Source organism: Equus asinus, chromosome 8 (genome assembly GCF_041296235.1).
Source record: "Equus asinus isolate D_3611 breed Donkey chromosome 8, EquAss-T2T_v2, whole genome shotgun sequence".
In the NCBI taxonomy this organism is placed as follows: domain Eukaryota; kingdom Metazoa; phylum Chordata; class Mammalia; order Perissodactyla; family Equidae; genus Equus; species Equus asinus.
In genome coordinates, this window is record NC_091797.1 from 88,556,840 (window position 1) to 88,582,184 (window position 25,345).

A 25,345-nucleotide genomic window follows, 5' to 3' on the forward strand; every position below is an offset into this window, starting at 1 on the left:
GCCCGCAGCAGATGTGCACACGGATGGTGGGGGGGGTGGGTAGGACCAATGGTGGAGAGGGGCATGCTGGGTCCTGGGGAGGGGAGTCTCCAGGAGGACTTTGGGTGCAAGGACAGGGGGTCCTGGGGACCTTGTGAGACTGCAAACTGGGAGCCACGACACGGCCAAGAGCGGCCAGGGCGTGGGTTTTGTTGGCCTACATGGTTTCTTTTTAATCAAAAAATTTCTGCCTGTGAAAGATGAGTCCGCCTCCAGTGTAGCATCACTCGTCTGAACTGAGCAAAGGGGACCCACATGAGACCCCCTTACGCGGCAGTTTGTCACTTCATTTTCTAGTAGGTCTCATTTGCCCCCTCGGAGCTGGCCTGGACACAGAGAAGTGAAGCTAAGGATGGAAGCTCGGCTGCTCCCTGACCCCACCACTCTAGGACAACCGGAAATCAGGGCGACGAAACACGGGGTTTGGGGCTGGACGGGTGTGGCCCTGAGGCCCCCGGGGAAGACAGCCAAGGGCCCAGAGAGGTCCTCACTGCTGCTCCCTGTGTCTTCCAGGTCATTCCTGCACCTCACACTCCACCATGGCCTCAGACCACCAGACCCAAGCGGGCAAGCCACAGCCCCTCAACCCCAAGGTGGGTACCACGCCGGAGGCTCCTCTCCCAGACTCGGTTTTCCTTCTGCAAAGTGGGCTTGGCATCTTCCTTCCTGGGGTCCCCCTCTCTGCCTCCGCCCTCTCTGGCCTGATTCTTCCTAGCTTGCACCCTGGGGGCTGACTCAGAAGATCCCCCCAAGCTGGTATGCCAGGATTCCCAGCACCAGCTTTCTTCAGCTTTGGCGACTTATGTGTCTCTGTCTTACCCTGCACCCCATTGTCCAAGGGAGGGTCCCCAAAGCTGGGGCGGACCCTCAGTCCAGTCTGAGAGGGGGCTTGTGAATGGGAGGTGGGGAGGGATTCCTGACTCCATACCTGCTGTGTGACCCAGGCCAGCCGCTTGACCTCTCTGAGCCTCAGTTCCATCCTTTGTAAAGTGAGGAGACTCAGCTTCGCGGCATAGGGTGGTTGTAAAGAGGCAAAGGAAACGGGATCAGCCTTGCGCCCGGTCTGCGGCGTGTCCACCGGCGGCCAGCTAATGGTGATGCTCCGCTTTCCCAACCTCCAGCCCCCTGAAGGGCGGTGGGATCTTAGTTCGATGTCGGACTTGTCACACGTGATCTGCCCCCGACCCTCTGCCACCAGCCCTTCACCGGCTGCCCTGCTGTGCTGTCTGCTGCAGGGACTCCAGGAATGGCTTCCGTCCCAGAGCTGCCCTTTGCCCTTTGACTCGGAGCCTCCCCAGCCAGGGAAGCTTCAGCTCATGCAGCCCCTCAGCTGCTCGCCCCATTCTGTCCCTTAAGGGGCTGACTTTCCAGAGGAAAGAAGGCAATACACAAAGGAATACACGACTTCAAGGAGTGAGAAGAGCTGCGAAGAAACGTCAAGTAGAGTCAGGATTCCTGAGAGCAGTGGTGGGTAGGGCACGGTTGTGTCAGCTGAAGTAGTCAGGGAGGGCCTCCCTGAGGAGGTGACCTTGGTATGCAGACCCGGGCCCAGTGAGGGAGCAGTCATGGGAAAGTCGGGGTATTGGGAGAGGGAAGAGCATTTCAGACAGAGGGTATAGTGAGTGCAAAGGCCCAGGGGTCAGAACGTGCTGGGCGAGTCTGAGGAACAGCAAGAAGGCCAGGACGACATGGTTTAGAGCAGGGCCGTCCAGCAGACACAGCACGTGGGCCACGTGTAACTTAGCATTTCCTGGTAGCCACGTTCAAAAAGTAAAAGGAAACAGGGCAAATTAATTTTCACCTTATATTTTATTAAACCCAATATATCTTAGTATATAATCAACAGAAAAATTATTAGGGGACTATTTTACATTCTTTTTTCACACTAAATCTTCAAAATCTGCTGTGTATTTTGCACTTACAGCGCATCTCAATTTGGACTAGTCGTGTGTGCGTAAGAGTCTACGTAACTAATCGCTACCATTTTGGGCAGCACACGTTTAAAGGACTGGATAACGTGTTCAAAATTTTAGCATCCATTTGTTGATAGTAACAAGAGCAGCAGCAACAATACGGAGCCCCGGGCTCTCGGGGGCTTTTCAAATGCATGGAGACGGGGCCTTCCTTGCCCTCCTCACGCTTGCAGCCTTTGTCTCCCAGGCCAGGATGATAATAAACTAGCCCCTAACTTCCATATTCTTTTTTTTTTTTTTTTGAGGAAGATTAGCCCTGAGCTAACATCCGTGCCCATCTTCCTCTACTTTATATGTGGGACGCCTACCACAGCATGGCGTGCCAAGCGGTGCCGTGTCTGCATGCAGGATCTGAACCGACGAACCCCGGGCCGCCAAAGCGTAACGTGCCCACTTAACCGCTGTGCCACTGGGCCGGCCCCAACTTCCAAATTCTTGATTTTTCTCAGGAACCCTAGAAAATGGGCATGACCTTCCCTTTTACAGATGGAGGAACTGAGGCTCAGAGCAATCAAGTTGCTTCTCTGGGGTTGCCCAGCTGGATGCAACAGAGGCGACATCAGAGCTGGTGTCTCCTGACGCATCCGTGCTCCAGTCAGTGACCATAAAGGCTGGATTGAGCCTGTGGAATTTGAACCCTGCTGGGCCTCCCTTCCCCGGCTTTATCCGCCTAATCCCCAGCCCGGGAGCAAGGGGCGTGTTTACCCAGCCAGTGCTGACCATGTGGATTGCGCAGCTGCCCCTCCTGGGAGCCCGCTGCCCGGAGCCCACCTCTTCATCCAGAGGGAGCTCCCTGGAGGAGGTGTGGCCGGAAAACCTCTGCCCCCAGATGCTCGCTGGAATCGTGAAAGGGGGCTGCTGGCCTCCCCTTAGCTCGTGGCTGTGAGGCCGTGAGTGGCCCCTTCACTCAGCAGAGCTTCCGTTTCCCTGGCGGGATCCTGCTGGCCTCCTTCCCTGGGCTGATGAGAGGACCAGGGGAGGCAAAGGGAGCAAAGGCCCCTTAAGACGGATCCCAAGGGAGAGGGCAGAGGAGGACCTGCAAAGCCGGTGGGGGTTTAAGGAATGGACATGGGCATGTGCAGTTTTATGGGTGAAATCGGGGTGGGGGTGTAGATGGCGGTACTGGGCCAGCTCTGACGGGAGCAGGAGAAGCGGTATGGTCTAGCATCTTGCAACTCACGCTGTGCTCCACGGAGCAGCAGTACAGCCTCAGCCGGGAGCTTGTTAGAAACACAGACTGGGGCTGGCCCCAGACCCACCGCCTCGGAAATCGCATTCCATCAAGATGCACGTGTTTTGCATGCGTGTTAGAGTTTGCCCAGTGCTGCTTTATTGGGAACAGCATCAGACAAGCTTGGGCTCCAATTTCAGCTCTGCCACTCACCCACTCAGGCTCCGTACCACGTCCCTTAATGAAATAATGATGCCTCCCACACACAGAGCAAATCCTGTGTGCAAACCATCATGCTTCTCTGACCCCTTCCTGCAACCCCGTAAGCTAGGTTCTGCCATTATTTCCCATTTTACAGATGGGGAAACTGAGGCCCAGTGAGGTGAAATACTGGCTCAGGGTCTCAAAGCTGGTAACTGGCAGAGCCAGGACTGTCTGACGTTCTGTTTCCTTCGTGACTCCCAAGGGTGGAGCCTTCAGCGTCCTTCCAGGCTCTGTGAGCCCCTCCCCACCCCCACCCCGACCCCCACCGCCCTGCTCTCCCTCCTCCGCGTCCTGACGGGGGTCCGACTCTCCTCCCGTTACAGATCATCATCTTCGAGCAGGAGAACTTCCAGGGCCACTCCCATGAGCTCAGCGGGCCCTGCCCCAACCTGAAGGAGACCGGCGTGGAGAAGGCAGGCTCCATCCTGGTGCAGTCCGGACCGTACGTACCTGGGGGCCTCGCCTGGTCAGGGGCTGCCAGGGTGGGGCCGTCGGGCTGTGGAGCTGGAGCGGGCTGCCCTCACTGTGCTCCTAGACCGTGCGATCTGGAGACCAGGATTTGGGGTCTGGCAGCCTATGGAGAGAATCGGTGCTTTGGAGTCACTTAGAGCTGGGTTCAAATCCTGGGTCCACCACTTCAGGGCTGTGTGACGTTGGAACAGCAACTTTCCCTCTCTGAGCCTCAATGTCCTCCTCTGTAGGCTGAGGACAAGTACATCCTCTGGAGGATGAAGGGAGAGAGCTCACGTGAAAAGTCTGGCCCTGAGGTCAGCCACTTCCTCGAGGCACAGAGATGGCCTCAGGGACTCTCATGAACCCTTCGAGAGCTGTCAATCTCTGGCTCCGGGAGCGTCCTTGCCCTCCCGGGAGGTTTAAAGCTGGATGTCCCAGCTCTGCATCCACCCTCCGTCCCCAAATTCTGACCACTGAGCCTTAGCGGACTCGCTGGTGCACTTGGGGGCAGCAGGCCTGGGGCCCCCGACCCAAGAGAGGAGCAGAGGTCGTTGGTAGGATCTGATCCCCTCATGTCACACAGCTGAGCCCGGCCTGCAGGGCCTCTCCTGGTGTTCCCCGACTGCTCCTTCTCTGCAGGAGCCTCAGGACTCAGGGGCCGCCACCAGCGACCCACCCCACAGCTCAGGGCATGTGGGATGGCCAAGGGTCCCGGGTGATGGGCACCCCACCTCAGGGCTCTCAGGGAATTGTGCAGCGAGCAGTGACCCTGTGGAGTCAGAGTCCACTGATGCCGAGAACAGCGAAAGGGACATCTCAGGGCATCTGGAGTGCCTGAGAGCGTGCCTTCCTGGACCACTGAGGTGTTGACCATTTAAGTACCACGTCTGATTTTCAGGTGTCTTTATTTATTTATTTCATTTATTTTTTATTTTTTTAAATTAATTTCACCTGCTTCTTTTCCTTTCTTCTTCTTCTTCTTTTTTTTTGGTGAGGAAGATTGGCCCTGAGCTAACATCTGTTGCCAGTCTTCTTTTTTTCTTCTTCTCCCCCAAATCCCCCAGTACATAGTTGTGTATTCTAGTTGTGAGTGCCTCTAGTTGTGGCATGTGGGATGCCACCCCAGCATAGCCTGATGAACAGTGCTATGCCTGCACCCAGGATCCAAACCGGCGAAACTCTGGGCTGCTGAAGCGGAGTGCGTGAACTTAACCACTCAGCTTCGGGGCCGGCCCCTGTCTTTCTTTAGAATTTGGATGGAGTGGATTTTATGCTCCTCTGCTTTCTTTTAAAAAGTATAACCTCTGATATTTTTTATTAATTATTGTTTATTGTTTAAAAGTAAAAAGAAATGGTTTAAAGCCAAAAAAATATGACTCTCATCTTACCACTCAGAAGTAACCATTGTTAAGACTTTGATGTAAATCTAGCTTTTTCTCTGTATACATATGTATAGCATGATCCAACTTTGATTAAATATATATTTATAAATATATAAATACATAAATATATGAATATGCATATTTAATCAAAATCGGCTGCTGCTGTACATTGTTTCCTGATTCATTCTGTAAACTTTGTAACACATCGTGAATTCTCTCCAGGTCGTGGAACAGCGTCCATGCTGGGGTTTGTCCGTGTCTTTGAGACGATTCTGCGTCAGAGTCACAGGAGGGTGATGCTTTGAAATGCAGGCTCCCGGGGCCCATCCTGGTCCCTCCCATCCAACTCCTGGGTCTGGAGCTCAGGAATCTGCATTTCACAAGCTCACCTGGTGACGTTTCTGCCTGGGTCAGTCTGAGAAGCCGTGTCCTCCCTCCTTACTTTTCGTGGTCTTGTAACCTTCCATTATGGGATATGCCATCGTTTACTTCCCCAAGCCCTGCCTATTAGATGTTGACGTTGTTTCAATTATTTGATATTATAAACAACACCGTGATGAACATCCTTATTCATGGATCCCTGAGGTCTTGACAACTGGTTTCTAAGGACACTTTGCCTAAAGCAGAATTGCTGGGTCAAGAACTCATCCTCCAGGCTGGCCCTGTGGCCGAGTGGTTAAGTTCGTGTGCTCTGCTTCAGCGGCCTGCGGTTCACCAGTTCAGATCCCGGGTGTGGACATGGCGCCGCTCATCAGGCCACATGGTGGCAGGCGTCCCACATACAAAGTAGAGGAAGATGGGCACGGATGTTAGCTCAGGGCCAGTCTTCCTCAGCAAAAAGAGGAGGACTGGCAGATGTTAGTTCAGGGCTAATCTTCCTCAAAAAAAAAAAAACAGCAAAGAGCACATCCTCTTCTAAAAGAGACAAGAAACACGACCTCCCCTTCCACTAAGGACTTGGATTCCTGTTCTGAGCTGTCATCACGCCGGGCGGCAGCGTGTGCCCCTGCAGTGAGCAGCCCCTGAACGCTGGGCATCGGAATCTGTGCCCTCGTTTTCCTATTTCCCCGGTTAGCCACGCCCCCCCCCCCCCGGAAGGTAATCATTCCCTTTAAGATGCTGTCTGTGGATCTAAGAGACTGTTAGAGTTTTGTGCAGAGTAGGAGTCAAGAGGCTTCCAGCAAGAACAGAAGAGGAAATAGACCCAAAGAGACAGATCAGCGTGGGCCGGGCGCACGAGCCGTAGCAGCAGTGGTGTCCAGAGCCCGTCCTTGGAGGTGCAGGCTGACCTGGCACATCTCCGCCCAGCTCCACGGTCGCTGACGTCGCACTGACAGCTGGGGATCCGCTGTGGTGGGAGGACGGGTACCACGGAAACTGGCAAATGCTACAGTCCCGGCTGCTTGGTTGTCGTTGCTCTTTTTGGGGAGCCGACTGGTCATTTATGAGCCCCAGTGCGGGGCTCTGCGCTTCTGTATTTGCTGTTGGGCCGTCTTTTGCGCTTCCTTCTCCCCCCCCCCCGCCGGACTGTGTTCTGGATGGTTGAAGGCAGCATGGTGCTGGGTTCTGGATATTTGATGTGATTCCGCTCTTGGATTTGCTGTGCTCGGATTTATGGGGCCGCTTCTCCCTGATGAGCTGGGCGGTGGGAGCCCTGTGGCCCGAGCAAGCAGACAGGGTCCCCGCGGAGGAGGCTTGGCGTGGGCCTGACCTGCATCCCCCCCCCCCCCCCCCCCCCGTCTCCCCGCAGCTGGGTGGGCTACGAACAAGCCAACTGCAAGGGTGAGCAGTTTGTCTTTGAGAAGGGTGAGTACCCGCGCTGGGACTCATGGACCAGCAGCCGGAGGACCGACTCCCTCAGCTCGCTGCGGCCCATCAAAGTGGTGAGTGCCACCCCCACCCCCCTTCACACCTCAGGGACAGAGATCCAGGAACCAGCAACGAGCCTCCGCCTCCAGCATGTGCCCTTTCTGATTGGCGGGGGACTTCCTGGCTGTGTGACCTCACATAAGTCGCTTCACCTCTCTGAGCCTCAGTTTCCTCATCTGTAAGATGCGCATATTAGTATCTCCTGTGCTGAGATTCCAACATGCTCGCCCCGAGGGTTGCGACATTGCACCACCTCAGGGGTCTCCATTCACAAAGTTGGAAATGCTCTGGGGGCGCTGTTCACATTCTGTTCTGTGTGGACTGTGCAACTACTGACGGAGCCATTGCTCAATAAATGATACCCATTGTAAATATTCAAGGAAATTCGGGGTTTAGGGATGGAGGAGAAGTGGTTTAGCTGTTGGTTGGAACTCACGCCAATGTGACCTTTCAGCGCTTCTCTGATCCTAATTCTCACTAGCATGTGAACTCCTGGGGAGGGCAAAGACTCCAGCAATGCTCAGTTACACCCCCAGACCTTCCCAGCCCAGTCTAGCCCTCCCCGGAGCTTAGTGGAAGGTTGGAGAACATGGCACTTAGCCTGCCACAGCCCGGGCTTCCTACGTTGGCTCCGGCGCTCCCAGCTGTGTGACCTCGGGCAAATCACTTTAGCTCTCTGAGCCTCAGCTTTTTCATCTGACAAATGGCAAAAGAACAGTTTAGAGGATTAAAGGAGATAACTAAGAAAAATGTTGCAGGAGTAGGAAGACGGGAAGAGCTGTGGAAATGAAGGAAAGTCAAAATATCTCAGGTGCCTGCTGGGGGCACAGGAAGCCTGTGTGTGTAGATCACGGCTGCCATTTATTTAAAAAAAAAAAAAAAACCGGGGGGAGGAGTTGAAGCTGGGGAAGGCAAAATGACATTTTAGAATCAAACATTCCCCAGAGTGTAGATTCTAGAGCATCCGCTACGTGGAAATAGCCCAGTAGGAGCTCAAAGAGGCACAGTTTGCTGACGCTGGTCACAGACATTCACGTTGGGGGGGTATTGGGTGGGGGCTGTGGGGGAGCGTGTGGATCCAACTCCGGGGCATAAAGATGGGTGGGAAGGCCCCTCCTGGGCACCCCCGCCACTCACTCACTTTCCCTCACTCCCTGTCCACAGGACAGCCAGGAGCACAAGATCATCCTGTATGAAAACCCCAACTTCACGGGGAAGAAGATGGAGATCATAGACGACGACGTGCCCAGCTTCCACGCCCACGGCTACCAGGAGAAGGTGTCGTCCGTGCGTGTGCAGAGCGGCACGTGAGTGTGGACCCAGCCCGGGCTCGCCCCGCCCCGGGAGCCCCAGCCCTGGGGTCCCCAGTCCCGCTCTGCCCCGAACTCCGCTGATCTCGCACCCTCCCCACCCCCGTCTTCTCGGTGGAAAATGGGCGTCGAAGTTCTCAGTCTGTGAGGCTTTCAACCCCCGGAGTTCCATTCAGAACAGCCTTGCGGGCCATCGCCCCGCCCCCCGACCTTGGAGGAGGGAGACCGGGGCCTTAAGCTCAGCCCCTGAGATCAGGACAGTAACTGCTGGGGGGCGGGGGGCAGGGGGAGGTTGAGACAGAGGCTGGGGTGGCAGAAGGGTGGGGCGGAGTCGAGCATCCTGACAAAGCTGCAGGAGGCAGGAAGGACAGCAGCTGGCCTGTTACCACGCGAGTTCCCGATTTTGGAATCAGGGGTCATTTTCCACCAAACGACAATTCTCTGGCACATAAACCTTGGCCGTCGGCATTGGGGGGTTTCTCGCTGTGAACAATGCGGATTCCGCGGGGTCACTGGATGGGCTTCAGGCCTGCTGGAACCGACTCCTAAATTTTCAGAATTTTTGTGAGCTGCTTGTTGAACCTTTGGTAGCTTGAAATCAGCCGTGGTGGGAGTATTTACACCCCAGAAACTGGACAATGCTACAAAACAAGGCTTTTTCCCCCAAGAGAGCTAGTTTACCAATGCACACTGGCTTCCTGGGGTTTGTCACACTCCTAAAGTAGTGTGCAGAGTTCTGTGTTCGTATTCCCCTTCATTCGCTCGAGTCATTCATTGGTTTGATTTGTCGAGTGCCACTGGGTGCCAGGTGCCAGGTGAGGTGCTCAGGATGTCAAGGCTAGATTAAAGAGACCTGGCTTCAGGTCTGGTCAGAATCAACTGTTAATAATGTAAGAATCCACACGAATCTAGACTTCTTCCCCAAGGAAGGGTGAGCTGAGATCTCAAGAAAGAGTAGGAATTTCAGGGGCAAAAAGGGGAAGGAAGGGTGTTTTGAACAGAGAGCAGCACGTGCAAAGGCCCTGTGGTGGGAGTAGCCTGGTGAGTGTGAGGGCCTCCACAAAGGCCAGAGTGGCTGGAGTGCAGAGAGGTAGGGCGTGAGACTGAGAAGCAGGGCTGGAGGTGTCCACAGGGGCTGGCCAGGCAGGTCCTTTAGGTCAGGGCTGTGGTGTTTTCTAGGGAGAAAACTGTGATTTTCGTTGGGTGCTTAAAAGAGTGACTGACCCCCTAAATGGTGACAGCCTCAAATGGGAAAGGGATTATAGTAGGCTCCTGGGACCTCGCCCACTCTCCAGCCTCACAGCTGGCCTGGGGGTTGGGACAGGAGGGGACAGGGGTGGCAAAGAGGCCTGTCTTAGTCTAAGTTGAAGATCATCCCTTCCTCTGACCCCAGTATCAGGCTTTCAGTCAAAAGTCATTTGAGAGGTAGTGAGCTCCCCATCAAGAGAAGGAAGAAAGCAGAGGCTGGATGCTGGAAGGGTGGTGGTGCTCCTGCCCGACACTCAGGAAGCATGAAATGGTGGGGAAGCTCCACCTCCCTAATGGCTTAAGGATGCTGTGTCTTTGTCTCTCCTCCTGCTCCCCCGTCCCCTCCTCCTGCTCTGGTGCTGCAGGTGGGTCGGCTACCAGTACCCCGGCTACCGCGGGCTGCAGTACCTGCTGGAGAAGGGAGACTACAAGGACAGCGGGGACTTCGGGGCGCCCCACCCCCAGGTGCAGTCCGTGCGCCGCATCCGCGACATGCAGTGGCACCAGCGGGGCGCCTTCCACCCCTCCAACTAGTGCCCCCCATTTCCTCCCTCCCAGGGCCCGGGGTGCTACCCAGGAGCCCCCTCACCTCCCAGCGAGTGAATAAAGCGTGACTTGCAACTTATCTGCGGCGGAATCTTTTATCTCCAGGGGAAGCAGGGTGCTGCATGTGTGTATGTGCACGAGTGTGTGTGTGCGTGTGTGCAAGAGAGAGAGAGAGAGAGGAATCAGAGAGTGTCTGGGCGAGGGCTAGGACTGCAGCAGGGCCCTCGCTGAGTCTGAGGTATTCAGCTGTGTGACCTTGGGCACATTGTCCAACTTCTCTGAGCCTCTGTTTCCTCACTTCACTAACAACCCCCTTTGCCCGGTGAGTGACCAGCTTGGCTGACCTCCTGGGCTCCCTATTATGTGGTCGCTGAGCACAGTCACTCTCAGGGGCCTGTGATGGACGTAAAACATACCCGTTCCTGCCATTCCCACACTATTGTGTGCCCTTCAGCCTGGGAGTTCTTTTAGATCTGCCAGAGGAGTTGATAATCCCCAGTCCCCACCCCGTCTCTGAGGGAGCTCACAATCCCGTGTTTGCAGTGGGAACAATGAGGGTTGGGTCTGAGTCCAACAAGCCTGGAGTCAAACGGCTGTTCTGGCGCCCGGGCCAGTGATGGGGCCTCTGGCAGGTCATTTCACTTCTCGATGTTTCCTCTTGGAAAAATGGAGAAAAATAGTGCCTCCCTACAGGGTTGCCGCGAGGACGAGCTGAACTAACCCGGGCGTTCTCCATATAAAGCCCGTCGATTCTCGGTTATCCGTCGGGCAAGGACCCGCTCCCAGAGCACAGCTTCTTTACACATCGTTTTCGGCATCTTTGATGCAATACTTTTAATTTTCCACGTGGTCTGACATCAGCCTGCTCCCCTATGGCCGGCACCTTCCATGTCTTCTTGAAGAAATCCTTTCTAACCCCAGGTCACAGATACATCCTCCGATATATTTGTTTTCCTAAAAGTTTTGAAATTTTGCTTTTCACCTTTAAGTTCTCCATCCTTCCGGGGCAGAGTTTTGTGCACCATGTGTGGCAGGCATCCAATTTCTTTCTGGATTTCTGTTTTTCTTTTTTTGTTTTTTTTTTTTTTTCACTTTGGGCCACTGTCGTCCTTGAATAATTTACTGAGAGGTGCATTTCCACCACTGTGGAGCCATGTTACCTGTGTCACATATTAGATTGACACATCCGCCCGGGGGCTATTTCTGGGCTCTCTTTTCTGTTCCTTTGGCCTATTTGTCTGTCTCTATTGTGTCAATAACCATTGCTTTGTAATAAATCTTGGAATGCCCTAAATCCTTATTCTTCAGGAATATTTTAGATATTCCTACCCCTTTATCCCTCCATATAAACCCATCCCCTCAAATTTGAAAAATGCAAACCCTTTGGAATGAGCTAACATGGTTAAAGTGATTACCAGGGAGGTGGGGACTAACCAGCACTCAGGACACCTTACTAGCTTCCATCTCTTCATTCATTCTTCAGCCAATACTTTCTGAGGCCTGTTGGGTTCCTGGATCTGGACAGAGCAGAGGACACAGCCCCTGCCCCCAGGAAGCTCCCATTCTGGGGACTTTGGAATGGCTTGAGCATAACACCATGGCGATTATTATGGGTTGAATTGTATCCCGCTCAAATTCATATTTTGAAGTCCTAACCTCCGGTAATTCAGAATGTGACCTTATTTGGGAATAGGGTTGTTGCTGATGCAATTAGTTAACTTTAGCGGAGGTCAAACAGGAGTAGTGTGGGCCTCTAGTCCAAAATGACTAGTGTCCTCATGAAAAGGGGACATTTGGGGACAGACATGCATGCAGGGAGAATGCCACGCAAAGGAGCAGGCAGAGATCAGGGTGATGCTGCAGAAGGCAAGAAACACCAAAAATAGCCAGGAAACCTCCAGAAGCTAGAGGTCATGGAAGAGGTTCTCCCCCACCTGCCCCCAGAAGGAGCCCATCCTACTGACACCTTGACCTTGGGCTGCCAGCATACCGAACTGTGAGAGAACTAATTTCTGTTGTTTAAGTCCCTCTGTGTGCAATGCTTTGTTACGGCAGCCCCAGGACACTAAATACGTGATGGTAAGAGGATCCAGGGACAAGAGAAGGAGGGGTTACTGCCTGGGGCGTCAGGGGAGACATCCCAAAGAAGAGGGGCTGTTGAAAGGAAAGTCAGCATTTTCCGGGTGAATCTTAGGGAGAATGATCTTGGCAAAGGGAACAGGGTGTGCAAAGTTAGGGAAGCAAGAAAGAGCACGGTCTGTGTTCCAGGTACAGCGGGCACTGTAGGGCCTGGAGACTGCAGAGGGTTGGCTGAGCACAAGGTGCCAGGAGACTGGAGAAGGATGATAACGGTGGTGGTGATGGTGATGATGGTGGTGATGATGGTGATGAGATGATGGTGATGGTGGTGATGGTGATGATGGTGATGAGATGATGGTGATGGTGGTGATGAGGTGATGGTGATGGTGGTGATGGTGAGGATGGTGATGAGGTGATGGTGATGGTGGTGATGGTGAGGATGGTGATGAGATGATGGTGATGATGGTGGTGGTGGTGGTGGTGGTGGTGATGGTGATGATGGTGGTGGTGGTGATGGTGGTGGTGGTGATGGTGAGGATGGTGATGAGATGATGGTGATGATGGTGGTGGTGCTGATGGTGATGTATGTGCTGTAAGTGGCACTAAGAGGGTTCCGGGTATCTATTCCTACATACCCACCTCCCGCACTCTCCCCCAGTCCTCCCCTTCTCTCAGCGTGGACAGCACCCCTTCTCCCTGGTTTCCCGGAGCCTGCTCCGACTTCCTGCCCTCCCGCCCTCCAGGAGCCACTTCCCTTTCCAACCAGCAGGTGCCAGCAAAGTGTCGTCCTCGGGCTCCCGGCCCGGCCGGCCGGCCGCTCGGGCTCTGATTGGAGCGGAGCCCCGTCCATCATAGCGGCAGCCAGAGCAGGGCGGGGCCTCAGAGCATCCCCTCCCGCCGCAGGGACGCCGAGGCCGGAGAGGGCGGCCCGGAGCGCGGTCTCACCGGGTCGTTGACAGAGCAGGGACAGGCCTCCAGGGTCCCGTCTCTGTGCCCACCTTTCCTTCCCAAAGCTTGTTGGGAGAGGAAACCAACTAGCAAACAGCAACGATTCTTTGCGCGAGGAAAGTGCTCACTGGAAGCAACGGTACGTCTTGCGGTAGCATCTCTGTGCCTCAGTTTCCCCTGAAATGGAGGAGACACTAGTGCCCGCTCGTAGGGTTGCAGGGTGGGTTCTGTGAGATGCTGTGTGTCAGGGCTTTAGGGCATTGCCGGGCGCACAGCAGGGACTCAAGAAATGGACTCACTCTGACAAGTTCTAGAGGGAGGGTGTGAGGTCGTGGGCGGGGTCAGGGAAGGCTCCCGGGAGAAGAAGAAAGCTTTTAAGAGGGTTTTGTAGGAGGAGGAGGAGTTTGGCAGGTGCGCAAGGATGAAGTGCCCTCCCCGCGTTCGTTCACCCGTTCGCTGGTTCACTCCCGTCTTCCTGCTCCCGTCTCTGTTCTCTTCCCCAGCGCGTCTGTCTTCCTCTCCTTCCTCTCGCTTTTGCTGCTCTTCCTCCTAGCGCCACGACTTCTCCTCCTCGGCCCCACCTTTTCTTCATCCCCCACCTTCTTCTCTTGCTGCTCCTTCCTTCCTTCCTCCTCCCCTCCTCGCTGTCAGCGCCCCAGGGTGGGCACAGCCCCGGATGAAGCAACTCAGCCAGGCCCCAGCCCCCACCCGCCACACTCCCCGTAGCCCCATTCCCGGAGGGGAGGCACCGCCGGAGCAGGTGGGCCGTTAAGGGGTCCAGACCACTGCCCCCACTCCCAGTCCACTGCAGCATTATTTACAACACAGCAAGGACGTGGCAACCGCCTAAACGTGCATCGACAGATGAACGGATCAAGAAAACGGGGTCTATACATACAATGAACTATTACTCAGCTTTAAGAAACAAATCCTGCCGTTTGCTCCGCCATCGATAAACTTGGAAGACGCTGTGCTAAATGAAATCAACTCAGCTCCTCTTTCAAGACGGAGACTCATTTGGAGCAGGGCGCGATGTTAGCAAATCCCCGAGACAGGTCTATTGCCCAGGCGGGTGGCTCTGACGAGAGGTCCCAGCACAGCGGCAGCAGCACCCCCGGGGAGTTGTTAGAAATGCAGATTCTCAGGCATTCCCCACCAGGCAGATTCCCCACCGCAGGCCTGCCGAATCAGGATCTCCTCCTGGGGGTGAGGTCCAGTGTTCAACTGACAGAAGTCCAAGTTCAAGAACCACTGATTTGTAGTTTTGTATTTAGTTTTGTATTTCTTCAAATACTTTCCCTTTCTGCGTCTTCTTTCTTTAAAACAGGCAAACGATGTTCCTTCTCAGAGAGCAGCTTATAACTGATGCGGTTATTGCGTGAAGTCATTATTCTTTCTCCGTTAAAGACGACAAACTTGAATGCACTGGGTAGAAATCTGTTTTCTCTACATTGATCTGGGGATGAGGAAAGACCAGCCAGGGGCCCACACAGCCGCTTTCCAAGGTCGCAGTTACAGCCCAAAATATTGGTCAAATCCTCCTTTCCTCTCAGGCACTGAGCAGATGCTGTGTATTCGTCATTCCTAGCCGTCACTTGTGTCCCCTTCAGACAGGACGTCCCCCCGCGAAACCTCCCCATTGACCCCTCACCTTCTTTGCAGATGTCATTGTAATTATTCACGATTTCCTTGGCCCTGCTCCCCCACTGGGCGGTGGTTCGCGAGGATGGGGACGGGGTCTGCAGCACATCACACAGTCCCTGGGGCAGTGTAGGAGTGTGACAGTCCCCAGCTGGGCGCGTGCGTGGGTGACCCTCCCCTCAGAGAAGCATTCCCAGACCCCTGCTCCTCCCAGTAAGTCCTCAGAAGCTCACATAGCCCTTGGGATAGGAGCAAAACATCGACTTGTTGAAACTGCTCTCAGGTACTTGACCCCACGCAGGAGGGACCAGGCTGGGTTGATTCCCCATTTCCTCAGTGCCGTGCATGCGTGGCAGACACGGTAAATGACCGCTTGGATGAAGGCGGGGACAAATGCAGGATGCTCAGCTTACACGGTTCTTCTTTCTTTGCTCTTCTCCCCGCCCCGCTACACCCGCAAATACTCTCAGCCCTTGTGATGGTCGCTCAATGGTTAGTTGGATAATTATTTATTCAATGTTAATTTCCCTGTTAGAATGGAACGCTGGGAGGCACATGTCCTTTGCCATTGCACACCCACCACCTCCCACCTCGACCGGCTCACAGTAGGCGTCTCGCAAGTGTTTGCTGACTGATTCACTCGCTCTCTGATCTATAACAAGCTGTGGATTATTTCCATCTTGCAGATGAGTGGCTGAGGCTCAGAGAGGGGGAAACAACTTCTCAAGGCCACAGGATTTGAGCCAGGAGCTCTGTTGACCCACAGCCGTCAGCCTCTCTGGCTGCCCCTCTTCCCCCACCCTCCAAACCCTCCACCAACTACTCTGGGGCGACTTTCCCAGCTGCCTGTGGTCCCTTTGCAGCCCTGTGCTCATCTCAGCCTCTGTCTGGTGCTAGGCTGTTGGAAGGTCAGAGGCAGCCCTTTGAAGCTTCCAGTCCTGGAGATGCGGATGGGCAGGGCGCCCTGACCCCGGCTTTAAAAATAGGGACACTGGAATAGCTTCTCCAGGCCTCGGCCTCACCCGGGCCTTTGATGCTGGCCGTGTGGGGCTCGGGGTCCCGGCTTCCTGCAGCTGCTCCAGACAGGCTCCACGGAGGATGTGGGTGGGAAGCCAGCCCCGTGTCGGAGTCGCTGTCCATCACAGCAGCATCTTCCTAAAACCGTCTCTAGGAGGGAGTTAATTGCGATGGACAGGGCATCAGGAAGCTTCGGCAGGGCTGCCCCGAAGGAGACGCCTGAATGGGGAAGGGTGTGTAATTTCCCCATGTTCGTCTCCTGAATTTCCATCACCCTTTTGAACTGAATTTCTATGAAGTCCACCCACTTCTCATTAATCCTCCCATCCAGGCCTGCATCCTCTCTTCTCACAGGCCCCTCTGCACTGCCTCTGTCCTCCTGAAGTCCGTTCTCCACACAGCAAATGCAAATCTGACCATGACACCCTCCCGCTTAAACCTACCATGGCTCCCCATCACCCTCGGGATAAAGACTCTCATCAAGGACTCACAAGACCTTTGTAGATTAATCCCTGCCTTACGTCTCCAGCCCCCTACCAGACAATTACACTGTCATCTGTCCTTTGTACTCATCACGAGCCCTCCAGCACAGAGCTTCCCCAGTTTGCCTAATTAGCCCCCTTGCAGCTTTCCAATCTCGGCCCTGTGTCTTCCCCGGTGTCTTCACCTCTTAATCGCATGTGTTGTTTTACACTTCTTTGCTTCCTTGATTTGTTTCCACTCCCTTCCTAGACTGAAGTTTCCTTGAGGGCCAGGCGCGGGTCTAATTTGGGGTTCCATATATCCAAGAGCCTGGTGTGTAGTTGAGGCTTAATAGATATTTACTGAATGAATGAATGGATGAATGAATGAGTACTCAAACCCAGAGATCAGGGACTGACCAAGAGGACAACCTCCTTGGTATTAGTCACGTCCGGGCAAAAGGCCACGGGGAAATCAGACAGCGAGCCTAACAGAAATCAGGCACCAGGATGAAAACCTCGTCTTGTTCTCTCAGCTCATGCCGGTTCCTCCATCTTCTGAAATCAACTCGTCGTTCATGCTTCCACCTCCTTGAGTTGGTGACAATCCCCCGTTAGTCCCTTCCGGAGCAGACTCAGGAATGTGTCACGGGGCGAGATGTAAATCCTGACTCTTCATGGCTGCGTGCCTTAACCGCTCAAGCCTCAACATTCTCATCAGGAAACAGGGCACATGATGCTTCTCCTGCTGGGGATGGGGCCTGTGAAGAAACGAGTCCGGAGCCGGGTGCCTAGCGGCTGCAGAACAAAAGTAATTTCTCTTTATTAAACTTTCAATGCTCCCTCCTACCTCGGTGCCACCTGGATGTTCCAGCCATCTCAGTGGAGACAGTGTAAAGAAAAGCATCCGGTAAACGCCTTCACTCCGGGGCGGGCTTCTCAACCTCACACTCTGGGTGTGTCCTGCTGGGCTGTCCTGTGCATCGCAAGGTGCTTAGCCGCATCTCTGGCCTCTGGCCACTAGATGTCAGTAGCGTCCCCGAGTTGTCACCACCAACCATGTCTGCAAGCAGCCCCATATCTCCGGGGGATGGGGGGGGGGATGGGGGGGGATGGGGGGGTGGGGGGGGTGGGGCGAACTCACCCTGGCTTGAGAACCACTGCCCTGGGGTATCAGGGGAACTCATTTTGAGGTCAAGTATATTTGTAAAGACGATGGTGCCTGGAGTCACAAATGTGGACTTCAGGCAGGGCTGCAGACAGGGAGGGGACCAACGAGGACTGATGGCACAAGGTAGGTAGGTGTTAGCCTCCACCGCTACCTGAGACAGATGCAGACACACTGTCAGGGCTGGAGGGGGTCGGGTCTCTCATCTCATAGATGGGGAAACTGAGGCCCAGAGGCAAGGGCTTTGTTGCTGGGCAAGCAGTGAGTCTGGGGTGCTTCAGACACACACACGAATGTCTATGCATTTAACATGTACGTGCGCATTAGACAGACATTGGACATACATAGAACTCTATTAAAAACCGATATGGAGTCACAAGTAGGAAGGGAATTTTAGACTTTTTTCTGTGCACTCATGCGTGGGCACCCATGCACACACGCACATGCACACGTGCAGCCCAGCCTCCTTGCTCCCTTCCGTGAGTCCTGGGAAGAGGAAGTGGAAGGAACCGGGGGCGTTGGCTGCCTGCAGTCCCTTGGTCTTGAGGCATCTGGGGGTGGGGCAGGGGGGAGGCTGAGGAGGGAGACGGCAGCAAATGCAGATGGAACAGGGCCACTGTGCTCAGCCGGGCACAGCTGTGGGCTACACGAGAGGACACTGCCATTGTGTGCTTTTGTTTTATTAAATTGTTTGGGGGGTATTAATTTGGTTTTGAATGAAAAGAGCCAAATTTCACCCTTGATTTTCCATGCAAGTTGTTAACAAGTAAACACACGACAATGATTACAGGAAACTGGGAGGGGAAGTGGGAAAGGACCCATCTTCCAACCTTCCGGGCCTTCGGACTCTGCCCCGCGACGGCTTTGTGCCCCGTGGGGAGGGGTTTGGCTTCGGGCATCAGATGGGCCAAGCTGGCAGGGGAGAGGGGTGCTTTCCAGAGCAAGGGGGTCACGTGAGAAAAACTGTGTTAGGTGACAGGAAATGTGGGCACCTCTGTAGGTATGAACTGTGGCTTCTGCCGGGTGGAGTGAGACGGCTGATGAGAGGGGAGGCTGACCAGGGAGCAGCGCCCTGGGTGTGGAGGTAAATGTTGAACACAGAAAGGAGTGGAGATTGACCCTGAGGGCCCTGGGGAGCCATGGGAGGGTTCTGAGTGAGGGAGTGACAGCATCCAATGGGCACTGGAGAACACTCCATCTGGCTAGTGTGTGAAGTTGGAGGAAGGCGGAGGGCTGGAAGGTGTTCTCTCTGACCAAGTGAGAGAGGCCAACTTTATCAGGGTGAGGCTACGGCTAAGGGGTGGTGTGGGACTCTCCCAGTGCACCCACTCCCTGTAAGGGGCACCCGGGAGCCTTCCTGTCTACTTACAGCGTTCAGTGTGGTCCAGTCTTTATACTTTTCGGAGCACATTTGTTCCTTTCCTGCTTCGGACATTTCTTTTGTAAGAAATAAAATGTTACAGATCCAGCAGAAGCCCCGCTGGGCATCCCTCTGAAACCATTTCTCATCCTTTCCCTGCCTTAAGTAACCACTTGTATCTTTATGTTTTAAATTTTACCACCTATGTGAATAGCCGTAAACAATATGTAATATTGTTTCTAGACTTTCCATATTCATTATACTCTAGGTCTCACCTAGTAACTTTGCTCTTTCCTCTCAACGTTATGTTTCCAATTTGGATCCTTTATCCTTTATTTGGTGTGGGGTGTTTCATTGTGTAGACGTCACGCAAGTTACTAGTCCAGCTCCCTGCTGATGGACATTCACGTCGCTTCCAGTTGTGTGTTGCAATAACACCACGTACGCTCACAGCGGAGTTCATGGAACCTCTCCCTCAGCCGCCCTGTGGCTGTTCGTGCTGAGAGCGAGACTCTACACCTGGGCTGATGGGTTCAAACCCCAGCTCTGTAACTTACAGGCTAGGTAACTTTGCAAGTTGCCTTCGGAACCCTGATTTTTTTCATTCATAAGCATAGGACTAATAGCACTGCCTTATAGGGTTATGGTAAGGATTGCCATGTTAGTGTAAGTGAAGCCCTCAGAACAGGGCTGTGCTATGCAAGTGTTTGATATAATTATTATGCTGTTATTAATTAAGCATAGGAGAAAGTGTGGATGGAGGCTCTCCCAGGCTGTGTGACTTAGGACAGGTCACTGCACTTCTCTGGGTCTCACCTTCTCATCAGTAAATTGGGGTGTTGTAAGGCTGACCTGAGATGATGGGGGCCAAAGGTTCATTTTTCTTGCCCCACTTCCATGTCCTCACCCTTACCTGGTTGTGTGGGCACATGTTATTCTCTTGGACAGCTAAGGAGACTGAGGCTCAGAAAGGTGGTGAGACTTTCTGCAGATCACACAGCATGTCAGAGTGAATGGACTCTCCTTAGGCAGCGTCCTTGGGTTCGGTCCCTTGCCTGTTGTTGTACACCTCCAGGGCCAGCCCACATCCTCCTGCAGACCCCATTACACCTCCCACGCCCCCGTCTCCCTCACCCCCCACCCCCGTGGCCTAGACCCAAAGCTTGGCCACCCGCTCTGTCATTGCCATGAGGTGCAACTGATACAAACAGTCATCCACACGGCCTCTCAGAAACAGCCACCAAACCTCCCGTATCGTGGCAACCACGGAAACAAAACAAGCTCTTCATAAAAGATGGAAAAAGAGGGGAAACAGAAAGCACCTCCCCCTCCCAAACCCGTGGCCCCCTGAGGATTCCTGCTGCCAGGCTTTCCGTTCACAGAGTGGATTTGGCTTGCATTGTATCTTCACATTTAAAGGAATTTTTCCCCCAGGTTGTTTTCCTCTAGCAGACGGTGGCTGGGACCCAAGAAGTGGCATTTAAAATATACAAAAGGAAAGAGAGCGTGGCGAGATCTAGATGAGAGGGACCCTCGGGTGGCGGGGGGGGGGGGGGCAGATGGCAGAGCGGAGCCGGCACCGTACCACGTCTGCAGCCCCAGAGTGGCTTCCCTTTGGCCCTTGAATTCCCCTGGGGGCTGAACGGTGGCACCGCGGCACCTCGTGCCCACTGCTCAGCCCTTGGTCAGCCCCTTGCAACGATGTCCTGAAACGTAAAGCTGAGAAGGCGCTGGAAGACCACTGGATCCATGCTTTCCTTTTTTTTTTTTTTAACAAAGAAATTGTTTTCTGGATAATCTAGCCATCTCAATATGCAAAGCAGGTAAGAGAGCTTTGGGGTGGAAGTAGGGTCCCTGGAATGCGTCTGTGGGGGCTCTCGTCTTCTCCCCCCACCCACAGGAGCCCTACAGCATCTGCCGCTGATGTCAGTGTGCTGAGACCAGGGGACAATTCCAGTCCCTTCCTTCACAGGTGCAGAAACTCTTGTGGCGGGTAGAGACAGTAACCAACTGCTCTTGTTTACTCTTTAAACACTCCAGGCGTACGGATGTGACCTTACGTGTCTAATGGACTCAGACCCCCACAACTGCCTGATAAGGTAAGTGTCCTAGTGAGCCCCCTTAGCAAATGAGGAAACAGAAGCACAGAGAGGTGCAGTCGCTTCGCAAAGTCACCCAGCTGGTAAGTGGTGAAGCCAGAATTCAGAGCCCATGGTGGTTGATTCTAGAGCCTGTGGGGTTACCCACTATATGGCCCAGGGAATCTAAGGACTGTCCCACAATCACAGAGGAGCTGAGCCAGGCTCTGGAGGTGGCCTGGAGCGGAGAGAAGTTCACAGAATGAGCAGGGCCGGAACCCTGGGTCCGTGTGTTCGGCAGGCTCTGGTCCTGGATGTTTGGGAAGAGAGTGAGGAAGAGCAGCCAGTGAGCATGGGAGGAGCAGGAAGGAAGTCTGGAGATCCCACTGGGGGACTTGGAACTAAGGAGCTACAGCAGGTGCTTGAGCTGGAGGGTCAGCTCCTACCCTCGGCGGCACATCAGTGTTGGGACAATGGGCCAGAGTATTTTGTTAATAATGATCACAACAGTGCTAGATACTGCCCTAGGCACTTTATAGGCATGATCTGAGTCATCACAAAACCTCCAGGAGACCCGTGATGTTATCATCCCATTTCACAGATGAGATCACTAAGGCTCAGAGAAGAGAAGCCATCTGCCCAAGGCCACAGACCTGCTGAGTTGTAGCAGTGACATTTGGACCCAGGCCTTGCTGATTCCCAAGCCTGCATATCTGCATCAGTTAGGTGTGATGAGCGTAACGCTATGTAACAAACGACCACAAAATCTTGGTGCCATAGAACAGTAAGTGTGTCTCTAGCTCACGTCTCATGTGTGTTGCTGAGCCTGCCTGGGCTCAGCTGGGCAGCTCTGTTCTGCTCCATGTGTCTCCCATCCTCCCCTGGGGTCGGGGAGCTGGCTCAGACATGCTCGTCTCCTGGCGATGGCAGGAGGGCAAGCAGCCCAGAAAAAACACCCAAGGCCTCTTGGGACCAGACCCAGACCCAGTGCACTGTTGATTCTATTGACCTCATTCTACTGACCCAAGCAAGTCACGGAGCAGGCCCAACATCTAAGGGCAGAGAACTGTGCTCCAGCCTTTGATGGAAGGTACTGGAGGTCGCTTGGTAAGAGTGGGGATACAGGGAGGGGGAAAGAATTGGGGCCCATGTTGTGCTCCACTGTAGTGCCGAGGCTGGTGAAAAATGTGTCCCCACGTTCTTTGATACTCTTTCCAAATAGTGGAGCCCTTGAGCATGGACTGGCCTTCTTGACTCCCTTCCAATGAACAGAACAAGATGGAAGTGGTGGTGTGTAACTTCCAAGGCTGGGACGCTGGGACTCCCTCCTTGCTCCCTTGAGGATTGTCACTCTGGGGAAGCCAGCCACCATGTTGCCAGGACCCTCAAGCAGCCTTGTGGAGAGACCCACGTGGTGGGGACCCGGGGCTCCAGCCAGAAGTTGTGTGAGGTCCTCCAGCCCCGGTCAAGCCTTCGGATGGCTGCAGCCCCTGCCAACATCCTGATGGCAACTTCCACAGAGACCCCAAGTTAGAACCGCCCAGCGAAGGTGCTCCTGAACTCCTGACCCACAGAAACTGTGGGGCAATAACTGTGTGTTGTTTTCAGCTGCCAAGTTCTGGGGCGATCTGCTATGGAGCGATAGATAACTAACGCATAATCATTATGCCAACCCATTGCGGCCATTTCAAGTGAGGCTTAGATGCAAGATGTTTTCTCTGCTCCCCGGAGAACCAACACAAGCCCAATAATTTACCAAGATTAGGGGACCAAAAATACTCATGGCAAACTGTGGTTGTTAAGAAACATCTGTTCTTGAGCCGCCCAAATTGGACAATTCTCAAAGGGAATGAAAATGCATCAGAGGATGAGGACGGCTGCGTGGGAACTGATGCCAATCCCCCAGCAGCCTCAGCTCATCGCTCAGGTCCCTCCTTACAGTTGAGGTGGGGAGAGGAATCCAAACAAAGATCTGACGGGGTATGTTAATAAGGGCTGCCCGAGCAAGGGACCAAGGTCTCTGTCCAGCTGTGAGGGAGGTACCCACACTGGCCATACTCCTGCTTTGTGCCAGGTACAGGTGGGCACTTAAAGCCCTGCTTGTGAGGACCAAGGGTGGGGGTTCTGGAAGACTCTGGCTCTATGATGAGGACTAATGGGTGAGAGGCAGTATGGAGTAGTGGTTAAGAGCCCATGGGCAGACCCGGGTTCGAGTCCTGCCAATGATGCTTGCCAGCTCTGAGGCTTGCAAGTGACCAGGCACTTAGATGCTCTGAGCCAGTTTCCTCATCAGCAGGATGGACATAATAACTACTTGACCTGTAGCTGTGGTCTGTTTGGTAAGGCTCCTCTCCCACTCCATGTGACTGTCCATCTTGGTGCCCCACCACTGTAGCACACACATACCCTTGGCCACAGTGATTGGTTCAGGAATAGACACACGACCGAAGTGAGGCCAATCAGATGGAACTGGAGACATGGTCGTTGCCTAAAGTGCTAAGTTTAGAAGGGCATGAGTCACAGTTGCCAGTGTCAACTGTCATGTGAAACATGTGAAGAAATCTTGTCTAAGACCTGGCAAGAGATAACAGAGCCTCACAAAATTGCTTAACTTCCTGGATCCAGCCATACCTGAAGCCTACAAGAATGTGTCCTGATGTCTGTATTAGTCAGAGTTCTCTAGAGAAACAGAATCAACAGGATTAAACATATACACAACATTCACACCTCCAATTGGTTCTGATGTATCTATCTATTGATTGATAGACATAGATATAGAAAGAAATTTATTATAAGGAATTGGCTTATATGATTATAAAGGCTAGGAAGTCTCAAGATCTGCAGGCAGCCAGCTGGAGACCAGAAGGGCTGACGGTGTAAGCTCCAGTCTGAAAGCCAGCAGACTCGGGCCTCAATAAGAGCTGATGTTTTAGTTCAAGTCCAAAGTCAGGAGAAGGCCGATGTCCCAGCTCAAGGCCATCAGGCAGGAGGTGTTCCCCGTACCCACAGGACGGTCAGACTTTGTGTTCTATTCAGACCTTCAACTGATTAGATGAGGCCCACCCACATTAGGGAGGGCAATCTACTATACTCAGTCTACTGATTGAAACGTTAATCTCACCTAAAATCACTCTACGGAAACATGCAGGATAATGTTTGACCAAATATCTGGGCACCCCATGGCCCAGTCAAGTTGACACACAAAATAAACCATCACAGCGTCCAAGTTATGTCACGTGATACCTCCTCCTGTTTATTTTAGACACATTCGAGTTGACAGAACTCGCTTGGAGTCAGGGTCTTGTGGATGGAAATGCTTATTTCACAGGGATATTGGAAAAGTGGCAGAGCTCTCGCGAAGCGCAGTGCCTACGAGCTGGAAAGTTCTCAGGGATGATGATCGTTGATGCTCGTCCTAGAGAAAACTCTCGGGAGCAGGCTTTCTCCATTTGGGAGAAAATGGGCCACACTCTGCTTCCTCTGCCTCATATCCTCTCTCCACCACAGAGCTGGCCCCGTGGTCCTGGGCGGATGGTACAGACCCTCTACCCCAGGGAAACACTATAGTCCAGGTCGCCTGGCACCATAATTAATAAGCTGAAAGATGAGGAACCTGGAGAACCCTTCCTTAAGGCTGTGATCTGGCATCATCTAATTTTGAACGTCACATCTGTCTTTCCTTTTCATTTTCTGAAATAAATTCTAGTCTCCCCCAGACTAATGGACGCCTAGGGCTGTGCGCATCCAAAGCTGCACTCAGGGAAGAAAAGTGAAAAGCACGTTAAAAACTTTTAAACCAGCTACCCTGAAGCATGTCTTTCTGAGAGTGGTGGATGTGTTGCTTTTGACCACCAGCATCCCTTCCTTGATGGAACCATGCCTCCGTGACTCCCCGTGGTACCCACTGTCCTCCACCTTCCTCACCACAGTGGAGAGCCTACGACCAGGCTGCACCGGTCCTAACACCTTGGTCACATCCACTTGGACCCAGGGATTGGTCCTGAGGTGGACACGTGATCCAAGCAAAGCCACTCCAAACCCTTCTTTGGATTCCTATATCAATGATCAAAGAAAAGGAGAGAGAGAGAGAAAGAGTGACAGAGAGAGAGAGAGAGAGTGCCTTTTCCTTTTGGATCGCAAGCCATAGAGGTGAGGTCTGAAGCTGCCTGTGTCCATTCTTCCTGCCTTGTAGAGAAGCAACCCACAGAGGGAAGAAGGGCAATAGAGAGAGAACTGAGTGCCAGACACATGAGAGGATAGCATGTGAGCCCCTGGATCCAGCTATGCCTGAAGCCAGCTAAAATTCCCCCTTTTGCTTAAACCTGTTTAAGTTGAAAC

The 25,345-nt window shown here is 53.5% G+C and overlaps 1 protein-coding gene and 1 long non-coding RNA gene across 2 annotated transcripts; both read left to right on the forward strand.

Annotated features, from left to right (window-relative positions):
• The first annotated feature begins 556 nt into the window (after positions 1-556).
• CRYBB2 (crystallin beta B2) lies at positions 557-10,316 on the forward strand. Its single transcript, XM_044775053.2, has 5 exons — positions 557-632; positions 3,771-3,889; positions 7,033-7,165; positions 8,316-8,458; positions 10,075-10,316. The coding sequence occupies exons 1-5, from the start codon at positions 579-581 to the stop codon at positions 10,241-10,243; spliced, it is 618 nt and encodes a 205-aa protein (XP_044630988.1). The 5' UTR covers positions 557-578; the 3' UTR covers positions 10,244-10,316.
• A 9,511-nt stretch (positions 10,317-19,827) lies between these two features.
• Positions 19,828-25,338, forward strand: LOC139045939 (uncharacterized). The gene is made up of 3 exons (XR_011505407.1): positions 19,828-20,752; positions 20,970-21,028; positions 21,609-25,338. It is a non-coding gene; the product is annotated as an uncharacterized lncRNA (long non-coding RNA).
• The last annotated feature ends 7 nt before the right edge of the window (positions 25,339-25,345 follow it).

What these genes read in the sequence shown, in the direction of transcription:
- CRYBB2 (XM_044775053.2), top strand. Translation starts at nt 579, where the DNA reads ATGGCCTCAGACCACCAGACCCAAGCGGGCAAGCCACAGCCCCTCAAC. An exon ending in ATCCTGGTGCAGTCCGGACC is followed by an intron (nt 3,890 to 7,032) that starts GTACGTACCTGG and finishes GTCTCCCCGCAG; the next exon opens with CTGGGTGGGCTACGAACAAG. An exon ending in GTGCGTGTGCAGAGCGGCAC is followed by an intron (nt 8,459 to 10,074) that starts GTGAGTGTGGAC and finishes CTGGTGCTGCAG; the next exon opens with GTGGGTCGGCTACCAGTACC.